Source organism: Rattus rattus, chromosome X (genome assembly GCF_011064425.1).
Source record: "Rattus rattus isolate New Zealand chromosome X, Rrattus_CSIRO_v1, whole genome shotgun sequence".
Classification (NCBI taxonomy): domain Eukaryota; kingdom Metazoa; phylum Chordata; class Mammalia; order Rodentia; family Muridae; genus Rattus; species Rattus rattus.
The window spans coordinates 69858578-69881214 of NC_046172.1; the positions used below are offsets into that span (position 1 = coordinate 69858578).

At 34.7% G+C, this 22637-nt stretch overlaps 1 protein-coding gene across 1 annotated transcript in view; it reads left to right on the plus strand.

Annotated features, from left to right (window-relative positions):
• The window catches only part of Dach2 (dachshund family transcription factor 2), a 487343-nt gene that overhangs the window by 453976 nt on the left and 10730 nt on the right, over positions 1–22637 (plus strand). The window contains 4 exon segments of the mRNA XM_032890177.1: positions 12299–12447; positions 12573–12720; positions 15790–15936; positions 17246–17311. Coding sequence (XP_032746068.1) covers positions 12299–12447; positions 12573–12720; positions 15790–15936; positions 17246–17311 — 510 coding nt within the window.

Sequence of the window (22637 nt, forward strand, 5' to 3'; positions counted from 1 at the left end):
GCCAAATGCATTAATTAATTATTTAATCAGTTAATTTTACTTATTCCCTTTACATCTGCTTACTGCCCCCTCCAGTTCTCCTCGCCCACAATCCTTCCCCTATCCTCCCTCTCCTTCTCCTCTGAGCAACTGTGGGTATTCCTGGGTATCCCCCTACCCTGGAACATCAAGTCTCTACAGGGCTAGGTGAAACCTCTCCCATGAGGTCCGACAAAGCAGCCCAGCTTGAAGAACATATTCCACAGGCAGGCACCAGCTTTGGATATAGCCCGTACTCCAGTTGTTTGGGACCCACATTATTACCAAACTGCATATCTGCTACATATGTGTGGGGAGGCCTTGGTCCAGCCTCTGTATTTTATTTGGTTGGTGGTTTAGTCTCTGAGAGACCCAAGGGTCTAGGTCAGTTAACTCTTTTGGTTTTCCTGTGGAATTCCTATCCCTTCAGGGCCACAATCCTTCCTTCTGTTCTTCCATAAAGGTCCCCAAGCTCCATCTACTGTTTGGCTGTGGGTGTCTGTACCTGTCTGAGTCAGCTTCTGGGTGGAGCCTCTCAGAGGACAGCCATGCTATATGTGTCTTCAAGGGAGCTTGCCCATGTGATAGGTCTCATGTTGGGCAGTTTATTGGTTAGCCATTCCTTCAGTTTCTTCTCCATCCCCGTCTCTGAATTCCTTGTCCTAAGATAAATTTGGGACAAAAATTTTCAATGTCTAGTCTTCAAAAAGTCAAGAAATTTTGAAACAATTTTAGTATATAACAGCGCTTTTCATACCTAAAATGTTTGACCTGTTACTGTGTGAAACTATTTTCTTTAGTAGGCTTGTAAGATGTTTATGACAAACATTTTTCCTGAAACTGAATTTTCCAGTGCAGTTTTATGACTCCATAGATGCATTTTTTACACACTGTGGATGTTCTTGGATACATACAATACTGACAAAAAAAAACCTACTTCATCTGAACAAGGTATACAGTGTATGTACAAACCAGAAAAGGGGATATTATTAGCATAGGTGTCATACAGTTTAAATACCACTCTTTAACATAATGGATATAAAGAATTATTCCTAGTTCATATCTCTTATTTATCATGGGAATTTTTCATTTATGCAAGTACTCTTCACTGTTGTGTACATAACTTTTCACTTGACTGATGATATGGGATTGAATATTTGTGAATCAAAGTATGGGAAGAAATAATAATTGTTAGAGATCTGAAATTATGACTTGGACATACTCCAAATTATTGGAGGCTTTCAACCGCAGTGAGATATTGATAATAGAATTTTATTAATATACTTTCTAGGAAAGACTAGGGGATTAGAAACGCATAAGTGACCAGAAAAGAAGTATCTCATGGGAATTTGTAAGTAATGCAGTTAACAACACACCACGTGTTCAGGCATGAATAGCATGTTTTATGGCTTTTAATATGCCAACAATTTTTCTTGAAACATTGTGTCACCAAAACAGCAATAGGTAACATTTTACAGTGCGAGTTGTTTACAAATTCTCTTTAAATTTGTGATAATGAATGTGCTTCAAAATAATATGATTATTAGGACTTATTTAACCACCTCATTCATATGGGTATTTTAAAAGAAAGTAAAATGAAATCCATTGTGAAGAACAAGAACAGAGATCATTTCAAAGCTATGTAAACATATGATCTTTAAACATTTACACAGAAAAAAATTAAAAAGGATTTGAATAATGTTATACAGAAGGTGGCAAAACACAAAGGCCAGAAGTACTGATTATTCCTCATGGTCAAACATGATTAGAAATGTGAAAATCCCTAAGGGAATCAAATAGATACAGCTACTTGGGTGAAGAAGACATCTATCTCCTTTAAGTTACCCAAAACAAGCATAACCCTAGTGCAGGATGAGAGGAATAAATAAGATATGATTCAAGCAGAAAAATAACTAAAAGTGATACATTGTAGGTGTATAAATCTTATTTTATCTACATAAATGAATAATTAAATCTTGTGGTAACATTGGAATCTTGTAAATAGCTTTGGGTGATTTGTATAAGCCTGCTTATGATATTACTATTGAAGTATATTAGTTATTAGTTCTAAATTTTCATTTTATTTCTTTCCCCAGATTTAAAGACTCATAGAAATGGACAATGTTATGCTACTGAATATAATATCAATCATTGAATTTTGTAGGACTTTGTATGAATTTCAAAAAGAAAACATTATTTGGCTATGGGAATATGTATATATGTATTCATTACAATACAAAATGTCACTGAAATTTGAAAATTTCAAACTTGAGAATTGATTAAAATAATTTTTCCATTACTTTTAGATTACATATATATATGTGTGTGTATGCTCACATATATTTATATATAATACACATCATCTCTCTCTCTCTCTCTCTCTCTCTCTCTCTCTCTCTCTCTCTCTCTCTCTTTACATCTGATCACAATTTCCCCTATTTTCTCTCCTCTCTCAGTCCCTACAACCCGCTCCCACTCCCAATCTACCTCCTCTTCCATCTTCAGAGAAGGTTTGGCCTTCCATGAGTCATGGATGAGAAACATGGCATGCCACTCTTATCCAGACTGGACAAGGCCACTCAGTAGAATGAAAGGGTCAGAAACTGCCCTACTCCACTGTGAGGAGCCCCACAAGAAGTTAAAGTTACCCAAGTGTAACATAGATGGAGAGGTCCAAAATCAGATCCATGAAAGCTGCCCTATTGTTGGTTCAGTCTCTGGGTCCCTATGAGGCCAGGTTAGTTGATTTGTGGGTTTCTTTTTTTTTTTCATTTTTTTATTTATTTATTTTTTTATTAACTTGGTCTTCTTATATACATTTGGTGTTATTCCACTTTCGGTTTCGAACAGCATCCTTCCTCCCCCTTCCTTATAGGTCCCCTCCCCACCCCTCCCCATTCTGCCCTCCCCGACAGTCTAGTTCACTGGGGTTCATTCTTGTGGGACCCATTCCCCTTCCACTGGTGCTCTTACTAGGATATTCATTGCTACCTACGAGGTCAGAGTCCAGGGTCAGTCCATGTATAGTCTTTAGGTAGTGGCTTAGTCCCTGGAAGCTCTGGTGGCTTGGCATTGTTGCACATATAGGGTCTTGAGTGTTCTTGATCTCTATCTATGGTTTCTACAATCCTTCCTCCCCATTTTCAGTAGTATTAACTAAGAACTGCATAATGTTTGGCTGTGGGGCTCTGCATCTGCGACCACCGGTTGCTGTGTGAAGCTTCTCTGATGACAGTAAGAATTGGCACCAATCTATGGGTATAACAATATCATTAGAAATCATTTCCTATCCTATGTCTTTGGGCTACCCAGCCTCTATGTCCTGCCACTCCAGTCAGAGTTTTTGATGGACTCCTTCTCAGGGCAGGGGTCTCAAGCTGGACCAATAATTGATATGCTACTCCTACAATATCTGTACTACCTTTACCATAGTACATCTTGCAGACAGAAAATGTGGGTTGAAGTTTTGTGCCTCAGTTTGTATCCAAGTTCCTCCATTGGATGCCTTATTGGATTACAAGAAATGGCCAATTCAGGCTCAGTGTCCTCCATTGCTATGAGTCTTAAATACGGTTATGAACCATATCTTGAGCATGCTTTAAATATTAGAAAAAAATAGGGTTATGCCTATAAACTAATAAACCATGAACTCTATACTCTCCAGATCACAGATAGGACTTGATAATAATTATACATTTCATACTCCCAGAACATTAAGAGTTTTCTTTCAAAATAATGACCTTCTCATTGAAGAGGAGGAAAAATCCTCAAGTAAAAGGTTGTTAGTGAATATAAAATATGTCTGCAGTATCTTTGCTTCAACATCTGTTGTTCCATATGGATCCGTAAATATTTTAACAAATAGTGAGTAAAAGAATTTCAACGTTAATATGTCCACATATGCCAAGGAAAAAAATTAAGGTATGTTTTCCTACATTTTTAATGGAAATAATCTTATCTCAAACTTGGATGTCTCCTTGAGGAGGAAAACACAATCTAAAGTTTAATGGAAAACACAGCTCAAATGCTATGTCTCTGAATACTATGGCTTATGTGGTCATCCAAATGATTTTATTTCAAAATTACATGTTTTGTCTTATGAGGATAATGAAACACAGTGATCTGAAACTTCAATGAGTTGTTATGTTAACGAAGATCTGCACTCAAATTATTAGACATTGAGACTTCATAGGCAAATCCTGTAATCAGCACCTATCCGATACAAGTCTTCTTGAACTTCTTCTATTAAGGAGTTTAGCAAAGCTTAAAATTCTATCTTTACTGAGGGATTACTATATCCTAATTGCCATAGTTAAGTGCCCCACATTGGAGTTTTCATTAAAATCTTCCATATACTCTCTGAAGTAGTGCCTGTTGTTTTCTAAATAGGGAAACAAAGAGAAAAAATTCCATATTTATCACTGATACTATGGTAAAATAAAAATATGCGTATATATTGATATGTAATTGCAAAACTACAGGTAAACATTTAAAAAACTAAAAAAATTGTTTTTCCTTATGCATATATGAGGCAACAAATGATAATTTGTGCATTGAATGGATTGTTTCTCCTAAATTTTATGTGTACCAATGTCTTCCTGGGTTTGAACTACCTTTGGTTTTTGAACTCACTCTCATTAAATAGTCTCTTTTTTCCCTCCTAGATAAGAGTAAATACCATCTAACAATGAATCTATAAAATTTGTATTTCAGTTATTGAATGATCATTTAATTAATAAAAAATGTTTTCCTTTATTTATATATCCCTACTTTAGTGTTCAATTTTATAATGTGCTACAAATGAGTTCATTTTATATTTATTATATAATTAACATAGATTCTCTAAGTGTATACTAATGTGTGTCTTTTTAATTTTGCACAATTTCTGGAAGCATTGAACTCAAAATTCATTATCATTTTATTTATATAGTCAAGCCTAAAATACAGATAGTTAAAAAGAAAATTGTGTATGGGAAATATGAATCACTGTTTTAAATTTAATTTTGTTATTTTTAAATTATTTGTATATGTGTCTTTGTGGTTCCTTAAAAACTGGGCATTTTTCCCTAATTGAGGAAATGACTGAACATCTCTGGTAGAGATGCAAAATAAGAAACCTGTTTTACAGCCATCATAGGCAGACAGATTGCTGAACTCCCATTAAGGCTAAAAGTAAGTCTAGATTGCAGACCTAGGCCATTTTACACCTAAGCAAAAATGGCACAACAATTTTACTGGAAAGGTCAATTAACTGATGGAAGTACTTATCCTGCTCATCATCTATCCTAAATATGTTTCTTAAAGTGATTATTTGTACCTTACCTTCAGTCTAATTCTGCCTCAGATTTTCCGATTTTTGATGTAGGTCATTATATTTTTGCTTCTCCGCCCATGAAATAGCCTCCTCTTTGCAATGTTTTACACATGGCAGAAAGTCTTGTTTTTTCTGAAAAAGGAACTTATATATCTTTAACATGCAGGTTTCTTGATTATATAAATATGTGTGTCTTTCCTGAGCTGCAGTTCTATTCCCAGATCTTTATTTGAAACTGCTTGTTTCTGTAACCATGTTTTTTGTAGGCTTTATAAAATCTAGGTGACTGAAAATAAATTTTCGGAGTTTTCTTGTTGTAATGACACACAATCTAAGAAACAATGAAAGAATACATTTGTGGGCCAGAAAGGTGTTTTACATCATATTATGTTTGGTTTTTTATTCAAAGAGAGAAATATGTTGTATAAGTTCAATGTATGTAAAGCATTCCAATATTTTTTGAAAGCTCTTTTTCACTATAGTCACGTAATAATTGTCTTTTGGGAAGAGAACAATATTAGACCAAAAGCACTTCATGTCCATCCATTCTACCTTCCTCCTTCCACATATCTGCAAAGAACTTTTAAACATATATTTATATACAAATGTTTTTGTGAGTGGGCTTGAACTGATGATGGCTTTATGATAACCAGTGCACATATTAGTAATAAGAAGGAAGCAGTATGATAATGAATATACATACCAAGGGGCCATGGTGTGATACTATACAAAGAAATTCTAATAGTAATTAAGTAATAAATAAAAGTTACAGGGTTTCACAGTCTCATAGACACCACATTTTGGTGTGATTATATAAAACTCACATATATTCACACTATGGTAAGTTACAACAAATGGTACCAGAAGAAATTTATTAAGTGGATGATGATAAGCAAGTATTTTGCAATGTTAAATAAAGCGTCAACAATACCTTAACATGTAAGGCAATGTTGATCAAAGAAGGAAGGCTACTACCATAAATTAAATGCATAATCATCTCCAAACCTAATTTGTAAAGGACTTTGTTAGTGCTACATCATCAATTTGACTTTTTTGTATTAAGATTATTAGATTATTAGACTTTAGTTGATATTTCAAGAAGAAAAGAAGATGTACGTAACTTCCATTCATTGAATTTTCCCTGTATAATTCTAGAAGATTGATTCAACCAGTATTGATGTTTGGCCACATAATTCTTGATTATTAGTTTAATTTTCATATAAAGAAATAGCTTTTCTTCTGGTTTTCTCATCATATTGAATTTTATCCATTCTCCCTCTTAAATAATACCTGGTTTGGGATGGAGTTTGTAGATATGAAAGTGTTGTCCACTATGCTTTATGGGTCACTTCTCAGTATCCTTGGGCTCTATGACTAGATGACAATAGTAGGCTCCTGTCTTCTCCACTTTCTTGTCTCCAAGTAATTGTTGCCAGATATCTTCTGGGATGCAAAATGGCCCTAGTTAAGGACCACTGAACTGTGCATGCTCAACCATTCATGATGGAAGATGAAACAAAGGCAGTCTTAGACAGTCATAATCTAGAAAAGTTTATTTGTAGATAGGATATGAGACAAATTGTAGATCTGAAGATGGCCAAATGCCTTCTTATATTCTCCTCTACTACTTTTGGAAATAGTCAATGGTTATTCCTTTGCTTAAAATAATTTACATTTCATTTATTTAGACTCAAGCATTGGTCAAAATATTATAAACAGGAGTTCATTAGCCTATAGAACAATTATAATAAGCAACAATACAGTCAAGGTGACAGACACACAAAGTTTCCCACAGTCTTTTACCTACTAAGGGTGAGGTTCAACTCCATATGGTTTGCAACTCTAGATCACATTAGTTCCCCAGTCTTTTTATATTCAGTATGTACTTTTTTCTATCTCAGCATGTAACATATTAACATTTAGAATTGTATGTTTAAAAATTTTACCTGACATAGTTATCATACATATTCAGAGTATACAGTAGGATATTTTAAAATTCCTACAATCGTAAGAGTCAATTTAGGATGAATAGTATTTTAAAATCTCTGGATGGTTTTGTTCTAAATTATTTAATGAATGAAGGGAAAAAAACTGCTTGCCCTCTGAAATTTGAATTTTGGGTAAAAAAACTAATCATGGCTTTAGTAAACAGGTATTCCACAGAACATTTTTGGACATATCTATTTTAAAATTATATTACATGAAAATCTTATTTTATAAGAAACCTTGCAGTGCATGATCTCACAACTCTGATAAGGAAGAGGAGGAGGAGGAGGATAAAGAAAGCTGTATTTTGACCACTTAGCTCAATGTTTTATAATCCCAACATGCACAAGGAACATTTTCATGTTTTCACACTAATTATTCTGAAACATAATTCTAAGGAAAAATTTGGGAATACTTTTCAGGTAGTACAGGCACGGATATTTCTCATGTTTGCCTCACATTACCAATCTCTCCTCTCCCCCTACCCTCTTTTCTTTATGACAGTTATTTCCTAGTTCATACTCAATTTTCATTGTGTAACATACATTCTTTTCATTCCAAAATAATGTTAGCTCTTTAGTGAAAAAGACTGAATGTCATAATTCTTTTTTTCTGATACTTACATTAGGCATAATTCTTGGCATGTCGCTTTATCTGCAAGAGGGTTTACTTCTAATTCCTTGTTTGGAAGGGCCGTTTTCTGTTCTAAGGCTCTAAAGCATACTGGGTTTACACATACTTGGTTTGTACAGTTATTACATCTCTGTTCTAAGGATCTAAGCATACCGGGTTTACACATACTTGGCTTGTACAGTTATTACGTCTCTGTTGCAGGGATTGCTGGCCCTTCGTTCCTTTGCCTCTGGCTTCCTGTTTTCACTTGTCTGAAATATTTTATTTGCTCTACATAAGAAATGTCACAATTTGGAGATCAATTCTTTCTTCCACATCCGATAATGGCAACACTTGAGTCATTGTTCATCTGAGACTATGAATGCTGCTTTATATTCATGCAGGTCACATCATTACACAGCAGTTGGTCATTTTGTTGTTGTTATTGTTCTTCAGTTTGGAAAAGGGAAGCAGGTGTCTTGCTTGTGCTGATTGTAACACTAATGATATCGACAAAGGAGAGTCCCCAGGGCCAGCTGTATTTAGGGAGAAGCTCTCAAATCAAATAATGGAGTGTAATTTATTTGTTAAAGAATAAAACTGATGACCTGGTAGGTATCTGCATTTTTCCAGTGCTGAGTGAATCAGCTGCGTTCAGTTTCTATTCCTGTGTCACAATTCTCAAATCCCAGAGGAAAGGCTTAACTCCATGAAAGACAGAGAGAATAAACATTGCTGTCATATAAAACAGCTGTAGCAGCCTTGACTTTAATTTTCAAAGGGACATTTCCATTCGGAGCATTTACTATATATTCCTTTTTATTCTACAAATAACTTGCTTGTCAACTTTTACATCTATTCATCTGGGCTCTAAAGAAGAAATTAAAATAAAGAGCTTGTCCTCTAAGGTGATTCCCAAGTGCTATTTCAAAGTATTGCAGGTTTAACAAACAGGCTCAATAAAAGCAGTCTCTACTTTGCTTCAATAAATGGAGAGTTTGCCCATGTCCTTGACGAGAAACTGTTGTCCTGTCTTTATGCTTTCAGTTTATACCACTTTGTTATGTGTGCTGATAAAGGATTTTTTTCTTTTTAATCTATACATTTTGAAGGCAGTCCTTTTAAATGAAAACACTCACTCCCAACCCTTTCTAGGATTTACAAGAGAGATGATTTTAAGTGCTATTCTATGTTTCCAGCACTTATCTGTTTTTAATTTCATTGCCAATTAGGTTTACTCAAGCTCACTTAGTAAATTTCTCTACAACCCTGTATTTATTCAAACTCTGAGCAAAATGTAGATGCCATTCAGATGTTAAGGATTATTATATTACTGAAATCAACACACAATGCATTTCTTAATCATTCTTCTAGCATATGATTGAATTTAAAAAATCACAAAAAATAGTTTGACAGTTTTCGCTCACATATACTAAAACATAATATACTTCTACTAGATTTGGGCTATTACAGACCGTAACATGCATTGTGACCTTGATCTGAAAAGCATGTTTGGTTAGCACAGAAACTTAATCATAAGAAGCCATAAGTAGAATCCTTCTTCTTTACTGCCCTTTTTCTAGGACCAGAAAATTTATTGCTTGTGCGACAGGTAGGATATGAACAATGGTCCAAATAGAGTCCAGGGTTATCTCATCTGTGTGAAAACTGCTGCTGAAAATCGATGTGACCTCTGCTACACTGTCATCCCAGTTCCCACCCTCTGTGTCCTATTTGTCTTTTGGTAGAAGCTTAGATCTGTGTGCTGTCTCTATGTGTCTCTCTTGGGCCAGATTATCAAAATGAATCATTGCCTGCATACCTCTTATATTTCTATTTATTTTCCTGGAGTTGACTAGGTCTGATGAAATATGATTCTTTTTGCATTTGATCTTCACTGCAGCAAGCAGCACCTAATTCAGCTGTGTCTATCTCTTTAAAGAAGAGTAATACTATTTTGAAACTTCAATCTACTGTACAGTAACATTACAAACTATAGACCACACAACCTGTCTTCATAATCAATAGCAATTTTCCTTTCATTCAATTTAATGGTATTTCTTTCATCTTCAAATAGACTTCTTGTGATTTTAACATATTTATAATTTTGTTTTATGCATGCTGAATATATTGCTTTCCTTTTCAGAAAGAAGGTCTCTCAAATACTCACTCCTGAAGTTATCAGTTTGCATTGAGTGATATATGACAAGAAATCCATTAATTGTAAATTCTATAACAAAAATATTTGTTCGTGGAATATTATGTTGTCTCAATCAGCAAGAAGTCAAATGTTTTGTTCATGGCAATTGATTCTGAAAAAATGAATCTGGCATAAATAAATTGTACTTTGATTTATAATCATTAATGAAGATGTAGCACTTCTTTAATTGCTGTACATATTGTATGATGTTTTTCCTTTCATTGTGCCTACATGGAGAAGGTGAATATATAGTTACAAAGAAAAGCATTTCTTACCTAGTTATGGAGTTTATTTAAAATCATTAGTGATGTTTGCTGAGCCAGGCTTCATGGTTTGGGCATTTTATTTTTATTAGACATTATTTGAAATGAAAATTTGTTTATGAAAGAAACTTACATAATTCATAATTTGCTGATTACTACCTGAATAATTGTTTACAAGTTTCATACCTACCATTAGAGAATGGGAAAGACTAGGAAGGGAGAGAGGAAGAGAAAGAAAGAAGTAAAGCAGATAGAGGGGAGGGAAAGATTGAGATTCAGGTAAGCACTTTAAGTTAGTTGGGCATGTTGGTGCATGCCTACGGTCATACAAGCCTTCAACACTGATGAGGCTAAACTAGGAAGACAGCATATCAGAGAGCATTCTGAGTTACATAGCCAAATTCTGTATCAAAAATCTGTAAAGAGATTTAGGTTAATTTTAATGATTCATGTCAAATAATTAAATGCTATGGGAGGACAACCAAAAGGTTCTGTAGAAAATGTACAGTAGACGAGATGGCTCAGTGGTTAAAAGCACTGACTCCTCCTGAGTTCCCAGCAACCACCTGTAATGGGAACCAATGTCCTCTTCCAGTGTGTCTGAAGAAAACTATAGTGTGCTCATATAGATAAAAAATAGATAAAAATTTTTGAAAAAGAAAAAGAAAATATGCAACATGTAATTATAATCAAAATGATCCTCTTAGTGCTTTTTCTTAAAGATAATCTCTGGGAAAATAAAATTTATAACTTTCTGTCAAAAATAGTATTAATAACAGTTTTGGTTATTGAAATATTTAAGACTGTTTTTATATTAAAATTAAAATAATTTAAGACTTTACTATTTTTATTTTCATATTATATTTTCATAACCTTGAGGAATGTTTTTGAATTTTAATATATCTAGTTATAGTTGACTTTTATATACATTGAAAAAAGATTATTCTCCCATATATTCTCCCTGACCGTAGTTTCCCCTTCCTCCGCTCATCCCTGTTCTTCCCCACCTCCCTTACTTCCTCAGATCCTCTCTCCCTCAGTTTCCTCTTCAGAAAAGAGCAGGACTCCAAGAGATGACAATTAAATATAACTTTTAAGTTCTGTTATTACATTACTGAAATTCGGAAACTACAATGCATAGATTAACTGACTGCTATGAGTCACCTATGTATGAGTACTAAAATATTAGTAGAGTTTATTTGCATCGCAAGATTATCTCCCTAGAAAATTTTATTTATCATATAAAGTGTCCCATTCCCAGATATAGAATAAACTATTACATAGTTTATGCAAATCTCAAAGCAGATTGTTACTCTACACACACACACACACACACACACACACACACACACTCAACCTCACACACCAAATAATCTTCCAAATTGAAATTAACACTGAAAATGCCCAAATACTGAGCAAGTAGATAATAGCTAAATAAAAGTTAGTATATTCCCTCAAAGAAGTCTTACCAAGGAAAAAAGGCAAAGATGCATTTTGAGATTTGAGATTGATGACTACCTACAAATATTTATGAAGAATATGTAGAGATATGTAGGTGTTCTGAAATGCATTTGTTGTCATGGTTAAAAAATTATGCAAAATTATTTAAAACTAACATTATATTTAATATATTAATTTTATTGTATGTAAATTATACATAAATGAAGGCATCAAAAATAACGCCAATGAACAGGTAAGATTCTTGAGAGAGATATCTGAAAGATTAGATATCAACATATACACCTGTTGGTTGCAATCTGATTCTTTAATCTATAGATGTGGCGTCATTTGAATACCCATGACAGTTTAAGAAGAAAAATGTTATATATGTCTGTTACAAATGACTTGATGAAACATTTAAGTTGTTAATTCATGAACCTTATGACATGAATCTTATCTTTACAGAAGAAGTACCAGCTCAAATCCCAATGATGAAGTCACCCTTGGACAAGATCCAGTTGGCTCCTGGACAGGCATTGCCCCCTGGATTCCCTGGACCATTCATTTTTGCTGATAGTTTGTCCTCTGTGGAGACTCTGTTGACCAACATTCAGGTCAACAATATTTCTATAAACAAAATAAATGTAATACAAGACATTAGCACCTACATATATTATTTCCTATTTGAGAATTTAAAACAGATAAGATGAACTGGGTGCCATTTGCTGTACTTTGACAGGGTCTACTAAAAGTGGCTTTGGATAATGCTCGCATCCAGGAGAAGCAGATTCAGCAAGAAAAGAAGGAACTACGAATAGAGCTCTACAGAGAAAGAGAAATTAGAGAAAACCTGGAGAGACAACTTGCAGTTGAGCTTCAAAGCAGAAGTAAGTTGAACAAGTTCAATTAAATTGTGAATATTATGTTGCAAGTAATTTTCTTGCTAACATAAAAACTTCCAGGGATAGCATATAACTGCTAAAAATGAGTAGCAAAGTAAAAACAACTAGTAATGACTGAGTCACATAGTAGTAACAAAGCTTTTCCCTAAGAGATAATGGATAAAATTTGTATTTTGATCCAGTTACATATTTGAAAACATACATTTTATGGCCCTTTCATATTCTAATAATATGTATATGGGCACAGATATTGTCACATGGTCTTACATAAAAAATATTTACTTTTGCCAAGGCAGACAGGTATATTTTGGAATTATAAAACAAATAAAACTTAGTTTCTCTACTTGAGGGATTTATAATGTATAAGCCTAACACAACCAGAAAATTTTGAAACAAAATCTTTTTTCCTTTTTTTATTGGATGTATTTCTTTACTTACATTTCAAATGTTATTCCCTTTCCCGGTTTCCTATCCATAAACTCCCATCCCCTCTCCCTACCCCATATGGGTATCCCCCATCCATTCTCCTTACTACCTCCCATATTTCCTTTGTACTGGGGGGCCAACCTTGGCAAGACCAAGGGCTTCCCCTTCTACTGGTGTCCCAACAAGTCTATTCTCTGCTACATAAGCAGTTGGAGCCTTGGGTCAGTCCATGTATAGTCTTTGGGTAGTGGTTTAGTTCCTGGGATCTCAGGTTGGTTGGCATTGTTGCTTTTATGGGGTTGCAAGCTCCTTCAACTTTTTCAGTACTTCCTCTGATTCCCCCCCAAGGGGGTCCAATTCTCAGTTCAGTGGTTTGCTGTCGCATCAACTTCTTTTTTTGAGCATATAACTACAACATTTCTCTAAAGCCTCCCATATTTAACTCTCCTAACTTTTCTTCTAATACATGGGCTCTTTCTTCCCTAATTGTTATCATATACATATGAATATTGGTGTATCCATATATATTTCTAAATATAACCTTCCAGTCCGTATCCTGTTACTTTTTGGTATGCTTTTTTAAGGCACTGAACAACAAAATTTATGTGCTCTTCCATGGGAAGACTATCTCTCCACTTTCATCTTTTTAAATTTCATACTTATTTGAAGTCTTGAAAGCTTTTCCCCAATCCACTTCGTCATATCCACTCATATTGTCTTCATTCAGGTCATGTTTAGGCAGCCATATTGCTGTGACTTTAAGGGTGCAGCTTCTTATATTACTTTGAGACACAGTCTCAGAACAAATCCCTGCTCCTCTGATTAAGATTGATGGGAGACTGTGAGCAAGAAAATGATTCCAAATGGATTGCTTGCTCTCATACAAAGAGTATCAATGCAGATTAAGTTATCATATGAGAACTTTATGGAGACAAAAAGTGAGAAATTAAAAAAAAACACTGAATTGTTCAAAATTGAATTATTTTTAAGAGTGTAAATTCAAGTGTGTATAGTGTAGTATATAAACTGGACTAGTTCTCTAGAACACCACACAAAACTTCCAAATATGCTTTTATAAATAATTCCAAATACAGAGGTTTAATGCCAGCAGTAAACCACTGAACTGAGAACGGGACCCCAGTTGAAGGAATCAGAGAATGAACTGTAAGAGCTTGAAGGGGCTTGAGACCCCATATGTACAACAATGCCAAGCAACCAGAGCTTCCAGGGACTAAGCCACTACCTAAAGACTATACATGGACTGACCCTGGACTCTGACCTCATAGGTAGCAATGAATATCCTAGTAAGAGCACCAGTGGAAGGGGAAGCCCTGGGTCCTGCTAAGACTGAACCCCCCAGTGAACATGATTGTTGGGGGGAGGCCGCCAATGGGGGGGGGGTGGAAAGGGGAACCCCCAAAAAAAAGGGGAGGGGAAGGGATAAGGGGATGTTTGCCCGGAAACCGGGAAAGGGAATAACACTCGAAATGTATATAAGAAATACTCAAGTTAATTAAAAAAAAAAATAAAATAAAATAAATAATTCCTTATTGCGACTGCCCCCTGAAAGACCCAACAAGCAGCTGAAAGAGTCAGCTGCAGATATGTGCACCCAACCAATGGACAGAAGCTGCTGACCCCTGTGGTTGAATTAGGGAAAAGCTGGAGGAAGCTAAGGAGGAAGGCAAACTTGTAGGAGGACCAGCAGTCTCAACTAACCTGGACCTCTGAGATCTCTCAGACACTGAATCACCAACCAGGCAGCATACACCAGCTGATATGATGTCTCCAACACCCATACAGCAGAGGATTACTGGGTCTGAAAGTCCAGTTTATATACTATACTGTGCACACTTGAATTTACACTTTTAAAAATAATTCAATTTTGAACAATTCAGTGTATTCAGTCAGAGAAGATGCAAGAGACTAGAGACCCCAGAAAGTTTAGAAGTCTGTTGGGGTGGGTGGGGTGGGGACATCCTCATGGAGACGGGGGAGGGGGAAGGTATGGAATGTGGAACAGTCTGAGGGTGGACCAGGATGGGAATAAAATCTTTAATGTACAAACAAACAAACAAATTCCCACATCCTTACATTTACCAGAAAACACTAAACAGCAACAAAATACATAATGCTAATTTCAGTTCTTTCTAGTCCCTCATTCCCCTTCTTATGGAGGAATCACAAAGTCTAAAATAAATAGTCAGGTTGAAGAATGAAAGCAGTGGCACAAATCAGAGAGAAAATCCAGAATCTGCACACTTCACCGAAAACCAAAGGATGCCTCCAGTTCAGTAAAAATCACTAACACATTCATTCTAAGTATTAAGCCATAACATGAAATTTGCCTTGGAAGATTTTTCTATAGTTTTTGGAATCATTTGTTGAGATCAAATACAATTGTATTAGAGAGCATATATTTTAGAAATATGAAAGCGAAAACAAAAACAAAAACAAAAACGTTATTCGCCTACAGTCAACAAAACACCAAATGAGTGAGAGCTGAGACCACAAGAAGCTAATCATAGGTGAACTGATACATGTATGGCTTGTCAGCTCATGACTTATTAAACTCAGCAGTAGTAATGTATTAAGCATATATTTGCAAACTACTTCTCTGTGGTTTAGGTACAATGCAAAAGCGGCTGAAAAAGGAGAAAAAAGCTAAGAGAAAACTTCAGGAAGCCTTGGAATTTGAATCAAAGCGCCGAGAGCAAGTGGAGCAGGCACTTAAACAAGCTACATCTGGTGACAGCGGTCTGAGGATGTTGAAAGGTAATATCCAATCGATTAGGACTTTCATTTGTGAAGTCAAAATATGAAAACCTGAAGTAAGAGAGAGAAGCAGAGAGGTTTTGTCAAGGAATATAATTTTTGGTCAAATATTTTAAGTCATGAATCAAACAAAAATAGCCTTTTCTCTGAGATATAGAAAAAAATAATTCTCAGGGAGAATCAGTTTGAAAAGTTATTCTAAGTAAATTCTTTAGGAGTCTATATAAAGGGGTGCATGGATGAAATAATTCAAAGGTTTTCTAGTTTTATTTTAAGCTCATAATCATCTAAGATTTCTGAGGTTGATTTAGTCACAATGTGAATTTTCAAGTAACCCCTCCCAGCACAACCTGTTTCCAACATAATCACTAGCTTATGTAAATTATCTGAGCACAAGCATGACACATTTGTTCCTCCATTCATATAAAACTACAAATCACCAGGTGCATAATGGTTTTACTTGCACTTGTCAAAAACCAGTATCACTTTCTACCATATCTTATGAGGGAAAATATATTATAATGGTGAGCAGCTTCAGTTTTCTTAATTGTATCCATCATATTTTTGTAGATGTTTTGTTTTCTTATTTTATATAGTCAGTTATTTTCCTAGAATGCATCTTTATGTTATCAAATGATAAAAAAACGCATATACCATATAACTGGAAATATATTCTTTTTTGAAATGTAAATGAACATTTATTAGAAATGTTGGAGAATTTAACTGTTTCACAATGATTTTATATGAAAAATTGTAGTTCCAGGGAATTATGTCAAGTTCTTTTCCTCAGTATAATTTCCAGTTATTAGTCTGTATCCCTGAGAAGTGTTGTATCATAAATTAAAAATTAGAGTAACAAACAGCAAAATGATGAATGATTAATTCTATTATAAACAACTAAACAATAAAAAAGCATTCTCCTGAGAAGGGGTAAAGAGAGTTTGCATTTCTGCTTGTGGCAGGAGCCAACCCACATTCTTCCCTGACAGTTTCTTAATGACACAAGGGAAATGCAAAAGCCACAGTGGAAGAGAAACAGCATGAAAAGTTTTTAGTATATACTTTTCACCTCATGGAAAAACTTGAGCAAAGCATGTTAGTTAGACCCATAATATAGCTTCCCTGATATATGTTGTTTCAAGAATAAAAGAAATAATTTAGAGAGTGAGAGATGTTTGCAGACCAGAAAAATAAAATTCTGCTCAGAATCTTGTGTTGTGTGTAATATCAAAATATGGGCAAATTTTCTTTAGATAGAAACAGGAAAACATAGAATTGTGCCCTTAATTCTGAATGTCAATTCTTTCAGATTCTGGAATTCCAGATATTGAAATAGAAAACAGTGGGACGCCTCATGACAGTGCTGCTATGCAAGGTATATAAACAGCACTCTCCTTCCTCTAAGTGTGTAATGTGTGCTCCATGCAGGCCGGACAGAGCACAGAAAACTTCTGCATTGCTAGACTTCATTCATTTAATACAAGGTCAACTTTTTATACGCTAAGAAGCAATCTATAGTGATCTTTATTGGAGAAAAGCATTTATGATATATGATATAACTGAAAATTTCTTAACAATTCAATTACTTAGCTATTGCATAGGCACAATGTGAGCAAACAGTTTTTTTTCCTGATGAGATACTAAATGAATATATCTTTACATGTTATTCACTTTCTACAAGTGGAGAAATATGTAAGAAACCTTTCACAAGCATGTTGACTTATAGACTTTCACTTCCTTAGTGCATGTAAAGGGCAAAAATACAATAATCATGATCTATAGGTATTTTAACAGTCTTCTAGAAATTTTTATTAATCTTAAAATTTTCATAATGATTTTAGAAATCTTACTAATATAGAAGTAAAGATAGGATGACTTTGTATTTTCCAACTTGCATGATTTCCATAAATAGATATATTTTTCACAATATTATAAAATATTCACCATATTTAAATGGATGAAAAGTATCAGTAAGAATTGTATCAGACTACACAATCCTTTAAAAGTAAGAATGACATTTAATCAGGGGAAAGTTTCCCATTTGATAACATTGGAGATTTTATTTCTTTATTCTTCTATACATTGTATTTATATTTACATTTATTTTATAAAATTAAAACTGGATACGCTAAAAATATCTCTCTGAGAGAGTTTTCCAAACTTTCTAACACAAAGAAGGATATTAATGTGCTTTTCGCTGAAAGGTTAATAAGTGGAAGCTTTTCTGCTCTAAGATCATATCCATGTGAAGGTAACAGAAAAGAAGTGACCATGTACAACTGAGCAGCTTCACAAAATTTACAAGCTCATATTTCTATTGTTTTGAAAGTCTTTTGATAAATCCAGAAACATCAGATTTCATGGACCTTCTAATGATGCTTGACATTGAGGCATCTTAATAGCCTAAATAAATTACTTTCATTAATTGTGAAAAACCATGCAGGCTTAGGTCATTCAAAAGTGTTTGGGATGTTTCTTAGCCCCCCCCCCTTTTTTTTCTTTTGCCGGCTTGCCTTCCTTCCTCTCACAATTTAAAGGGCACTTATAAATATGCAAAGTAAATTAAAATAGGATTAACTGTTTAGACAGTTCATTTTCCACAGCTAAATTCATAAAGCGCCACTATTAGTGAGCCTGGTGACTAAGGTTCCTGTTATCTGGGCATGAACAAACAGTAACACAAACACAGACACAGTTGTTAGGAAGACCAAGGTGTGGCTGTGCCCCTAATGTGAATGGGATCTAAGGTTAGTGATGAAACACTAATTAGGGATCTAAACACAGTGCCAGTAGATGTTTCACTGCATTACAATTTATTCCCATATCTTCATACAAGTCATTATAGTTTCTTATTTATATGATGCCTTTAGTTGATAGAAATAACATTTTTCTCAACTCCAAGATAAATAAGTGTTGAGTTGTCATAAATTTATTTTGTTTTCATATAACAAATTTTATATATACATAATTCAACTGTGATCAGTGTGACATGAATAAAAGTAGATATTCATCCCATATTAACTTAATAACTTTTGCATATTAATTTATGCCTAGAAAAGCATAATTTTTGTTTTCTCTGAACATATTCTTACTAAGTTTTAAAAAAATTCCCAAATCAGATGCAATATTATAAGTATTGAGTTAGTTTATTTTTAAATGAGAAAATTGACTATTTCCAAAATAAAGTTTTTTGCTTAGTATATATGGTCAATATTGTACAGTTATGATAAAATATAGTAATTTAATAATTTCTCATTGAGTTAGAATTTCATTCATTTATTTATTCACTTTAAATCTAGATTGAATCCCCCTCTCCCTCCTCTCCTCCCAGTCCCTCCCTTACAAATCCTTCCCCCTATTACCTCCTCCTCTTCAGAGAAAGGGGAATACCCACTTGGATACCACCTATCCCTGGGACATCCAGTAGCAGCAGGACTAAGCACATCCTCTCCCATTGAAGCCTCGCCAGGCAGTCCAGCGTTAGACACAGTTCTCTCTGTGGGTCTTGTAGGGTTCTTTACTCTTCTGGCTTGCTAAGTTCCATCCCACTATTCCACAAGACTCCCTGTGGTTTGCCTGATATTTGAGTGGGTCTCTGCATCTGTTTTCATCTGCTGCTAGATGCAGCTTCTCAGGAGACAGTTATGCTAGGCTCTTGGTAGTGCAGTCATAGCAGAATATCATTAATACTGGGAGGAATTTGCTCTCTCACATGGGATGGGTCTCAGGTTGGGCTAGACATCGGTTGGCTGTTATCTCAATCTCTGCTCCATCTTTATCATTGCACATCTTGTAGGCAGGATAAATTTGGGGTTGAAGGTGTTGTAGGTGGGTTGATGTCCTCCTCCCACAACTGGAAGTCCCACCTGGATACAGATGTCACTTCAATCTCCATATGCCCCACTAATAGGAGTCCTAGCTAGAGTCATCCACATAGACTTCCAGGAACATCTTCCATCCTAGTTATCCAGCTCATCCCAGAGATACCCACCACCAATTTCTGTTCTAACTCCTAGCCCTCTTCTGTCCCCTACTCTCCACATCTGATCCCCATCCCTGTTTCCATTCTTACTCCCCTCTCCTACCCAGTTCCCTCCATCCATCTCCAATGACTATTTTGTTTCCCCTTCTGAGTGAGATTCTCTGATCTTCCCTTGGGCCCTCATTGCTTAATTTCTTTGGATCTGTGGATTGTAGCATGGTTATACTGTACTTTTTGGTTAATGTCTACTTATAAGTGAGTATACACCATGCATGTCTTTCTGGGTCTGGATTACCTTACTCAGGAAGATATTTTTCTATTTTCATCCAATTGCCTGCAAAATTCATGATGTCTTTGTTTTTAATAGCTGAATAGTATTCCATTGTGTAAATGAACCACATTTTCTGTATCTATTCTTCAGTTGAGGGACATCTAGGTTGTTTCCAGTTTCTGGCTTGAATATAAAATTTTGAAGTACAGGATCCCATGACATTCATAATAAATACAGAAAACAGTAGAAAGTAGACCTTTTTTTATCTTGTTTAGTTCAACATTTAAGCCTTATATGCAATAAAACTCCTGTCATTACTTTTTAGAAAACTAAAGTGAATGTCCTACATTAAAATGATAGTAGAATCACAAATCAAAAAGAAATTTTTAGACCATGTGGCATTCATCTTTAGTTCTAGCATGCAAGAGATGGAGGCAGGTGGATATCTGTGATTTCCACAAAAGCCTACATTATATTTTGAGTCCAGGGCATCCAGAACTACATAGAAAGACGCTACCTTCAAAAACAAAAGATTTCTGCAACAAAAAGAATTTGTTTTGTTAGAGGAAGAGATATCTGAAAATATGACCAGAAATAATTATAATTATGGCTCATAAAATAAAACGAGTCTTATGTTACATAAACACTTAACATTAACCTATGATTTTAAATATTCATAATTGAAAGATTAATTTTATCTTCATTCATAGTCTTTAGAAACCACACAGTGCCTGAAAACATGAAATAAAAGCTTTGCTATTATTTTTCTATTCTTGCTAACAGTTTGTTTTGATATGCTGCAGTTTCTTTTTTTATTTACCTTGAAATGTTTACATATTTTCACCTCCCTGCCTTGCTCAGTTTTGTAGGTTGAAAGATTCCTTCCTGTCTTTGTTTGTGAGAATCAGTTCATGCGTGCCAATACACTGCCATTGCCAAAACTCATCTGCATCACAGGAAACAGTTCAGGCTTCATTGATGTCCTTTCTCTTCCTATTGTCGATAGCTCTGCTGGATAGAAATCTAGCATTAACCTAGTGCTCTCTCTTTGAAATTCAATTAGTTCCACTGTGACATCATCTTAAGAAGATATAAAGGGTACTTGGTAAAATGTTCGATGGTCACTCTTAGAAGCAAAACAATCAAAACCAGTTTTATCATATGTCCACATAAATTTGAATACAGACAAAATGCTCTGGATTATATCTTGTAGAAGTCTCATCAGTTTGTTTCATTTCTAATGTGCTTTGAATGTTGTTTGACAAAAAGATAATGCACATAGACAGCCTTAATTAAAATAATTTCATATTTCAGCAGTCTAAGATTATGCCTCTACCTAAAGGTTTTCATGTGGTCAACAATGAGTAAAGTACTCTCTATGGTGATTATGTCCACACCTCAGGAGCAGAATTTTTCAAAGGAACACATGAACAAGTGTGGTCCAATTCAAATTCCTCTAACTCAGCTGGGGACCTGCAAGACAGCACATCAACCATCTTATCAGCCAATCCCTGCTTCACATAAAATAAACATACCAGGTGTCATTAAGTGTACCTTCAGATCAATGATTTTTGCAAATGACCTTTAAGTGGCATTTGTGTGGTGCATTTTTGCTGATAAAAGCAAATTAAATTAGCACAACTACAAGTAAACTGATAAAAACTAAAACCAAACAGCAGTACCATTAGCTAACAAAGTAATATTTTCTCTTTATTGCATTCTGCCATTTAGTTATTATCCTATTGGAAATCTAATTATAATCCTTTTACTCCCCAGTCAAACTTCACAGTTTTTGCAAGCTTAGCACTGACAAGTGATTTCATTACATTTGATTGCCCATGCCCAGATTGACTTAACTTCACTTGAGACCTAAAAAGCCCTCTCAGTTTTCTCAGATTCCCTGTTTGCACATTACTGCAACAGCTCCTTTAATTAATTAGCATGAACAGCAGTAACATGAACTGCTGAACAGAAAATAACATCATTTTATGATCGCAGGGAGAGTTCTCCTTTTGCATGTTTATACCTTAGTTAACTTTTGTATGACTATATTTTGTTGTTAAGAGTGACTCATAGAGTTGATAGTACAAATTTCTTAAATTTAAAAAATTGACCTCACGATCATCTTAATAATTAGAGGAAAAGAAAACATGGAATATGAAGCTCCTAAATTTTAGATAAAATCCAGCAGTGTATATGAACTATCTAGTCATAAAATAAAACAATAAAGATGAATTCATAAACTGCAAGGACATCGTGACCCACTGTGTCTGTGCATGAAACTCTGTTGTTAAGGAAAAGAAGACAACAAAGAATGCTAAGAACTAGGGTTTTGTTTTTGTTTGTTTGTTGCAAATGAAATAGGTTAATGAATAATTTTACATTACTTACTTCTCAATATTTTTGGTTAATATACAGTTATTGAACACCATTTTTTCTGTTGTTTTT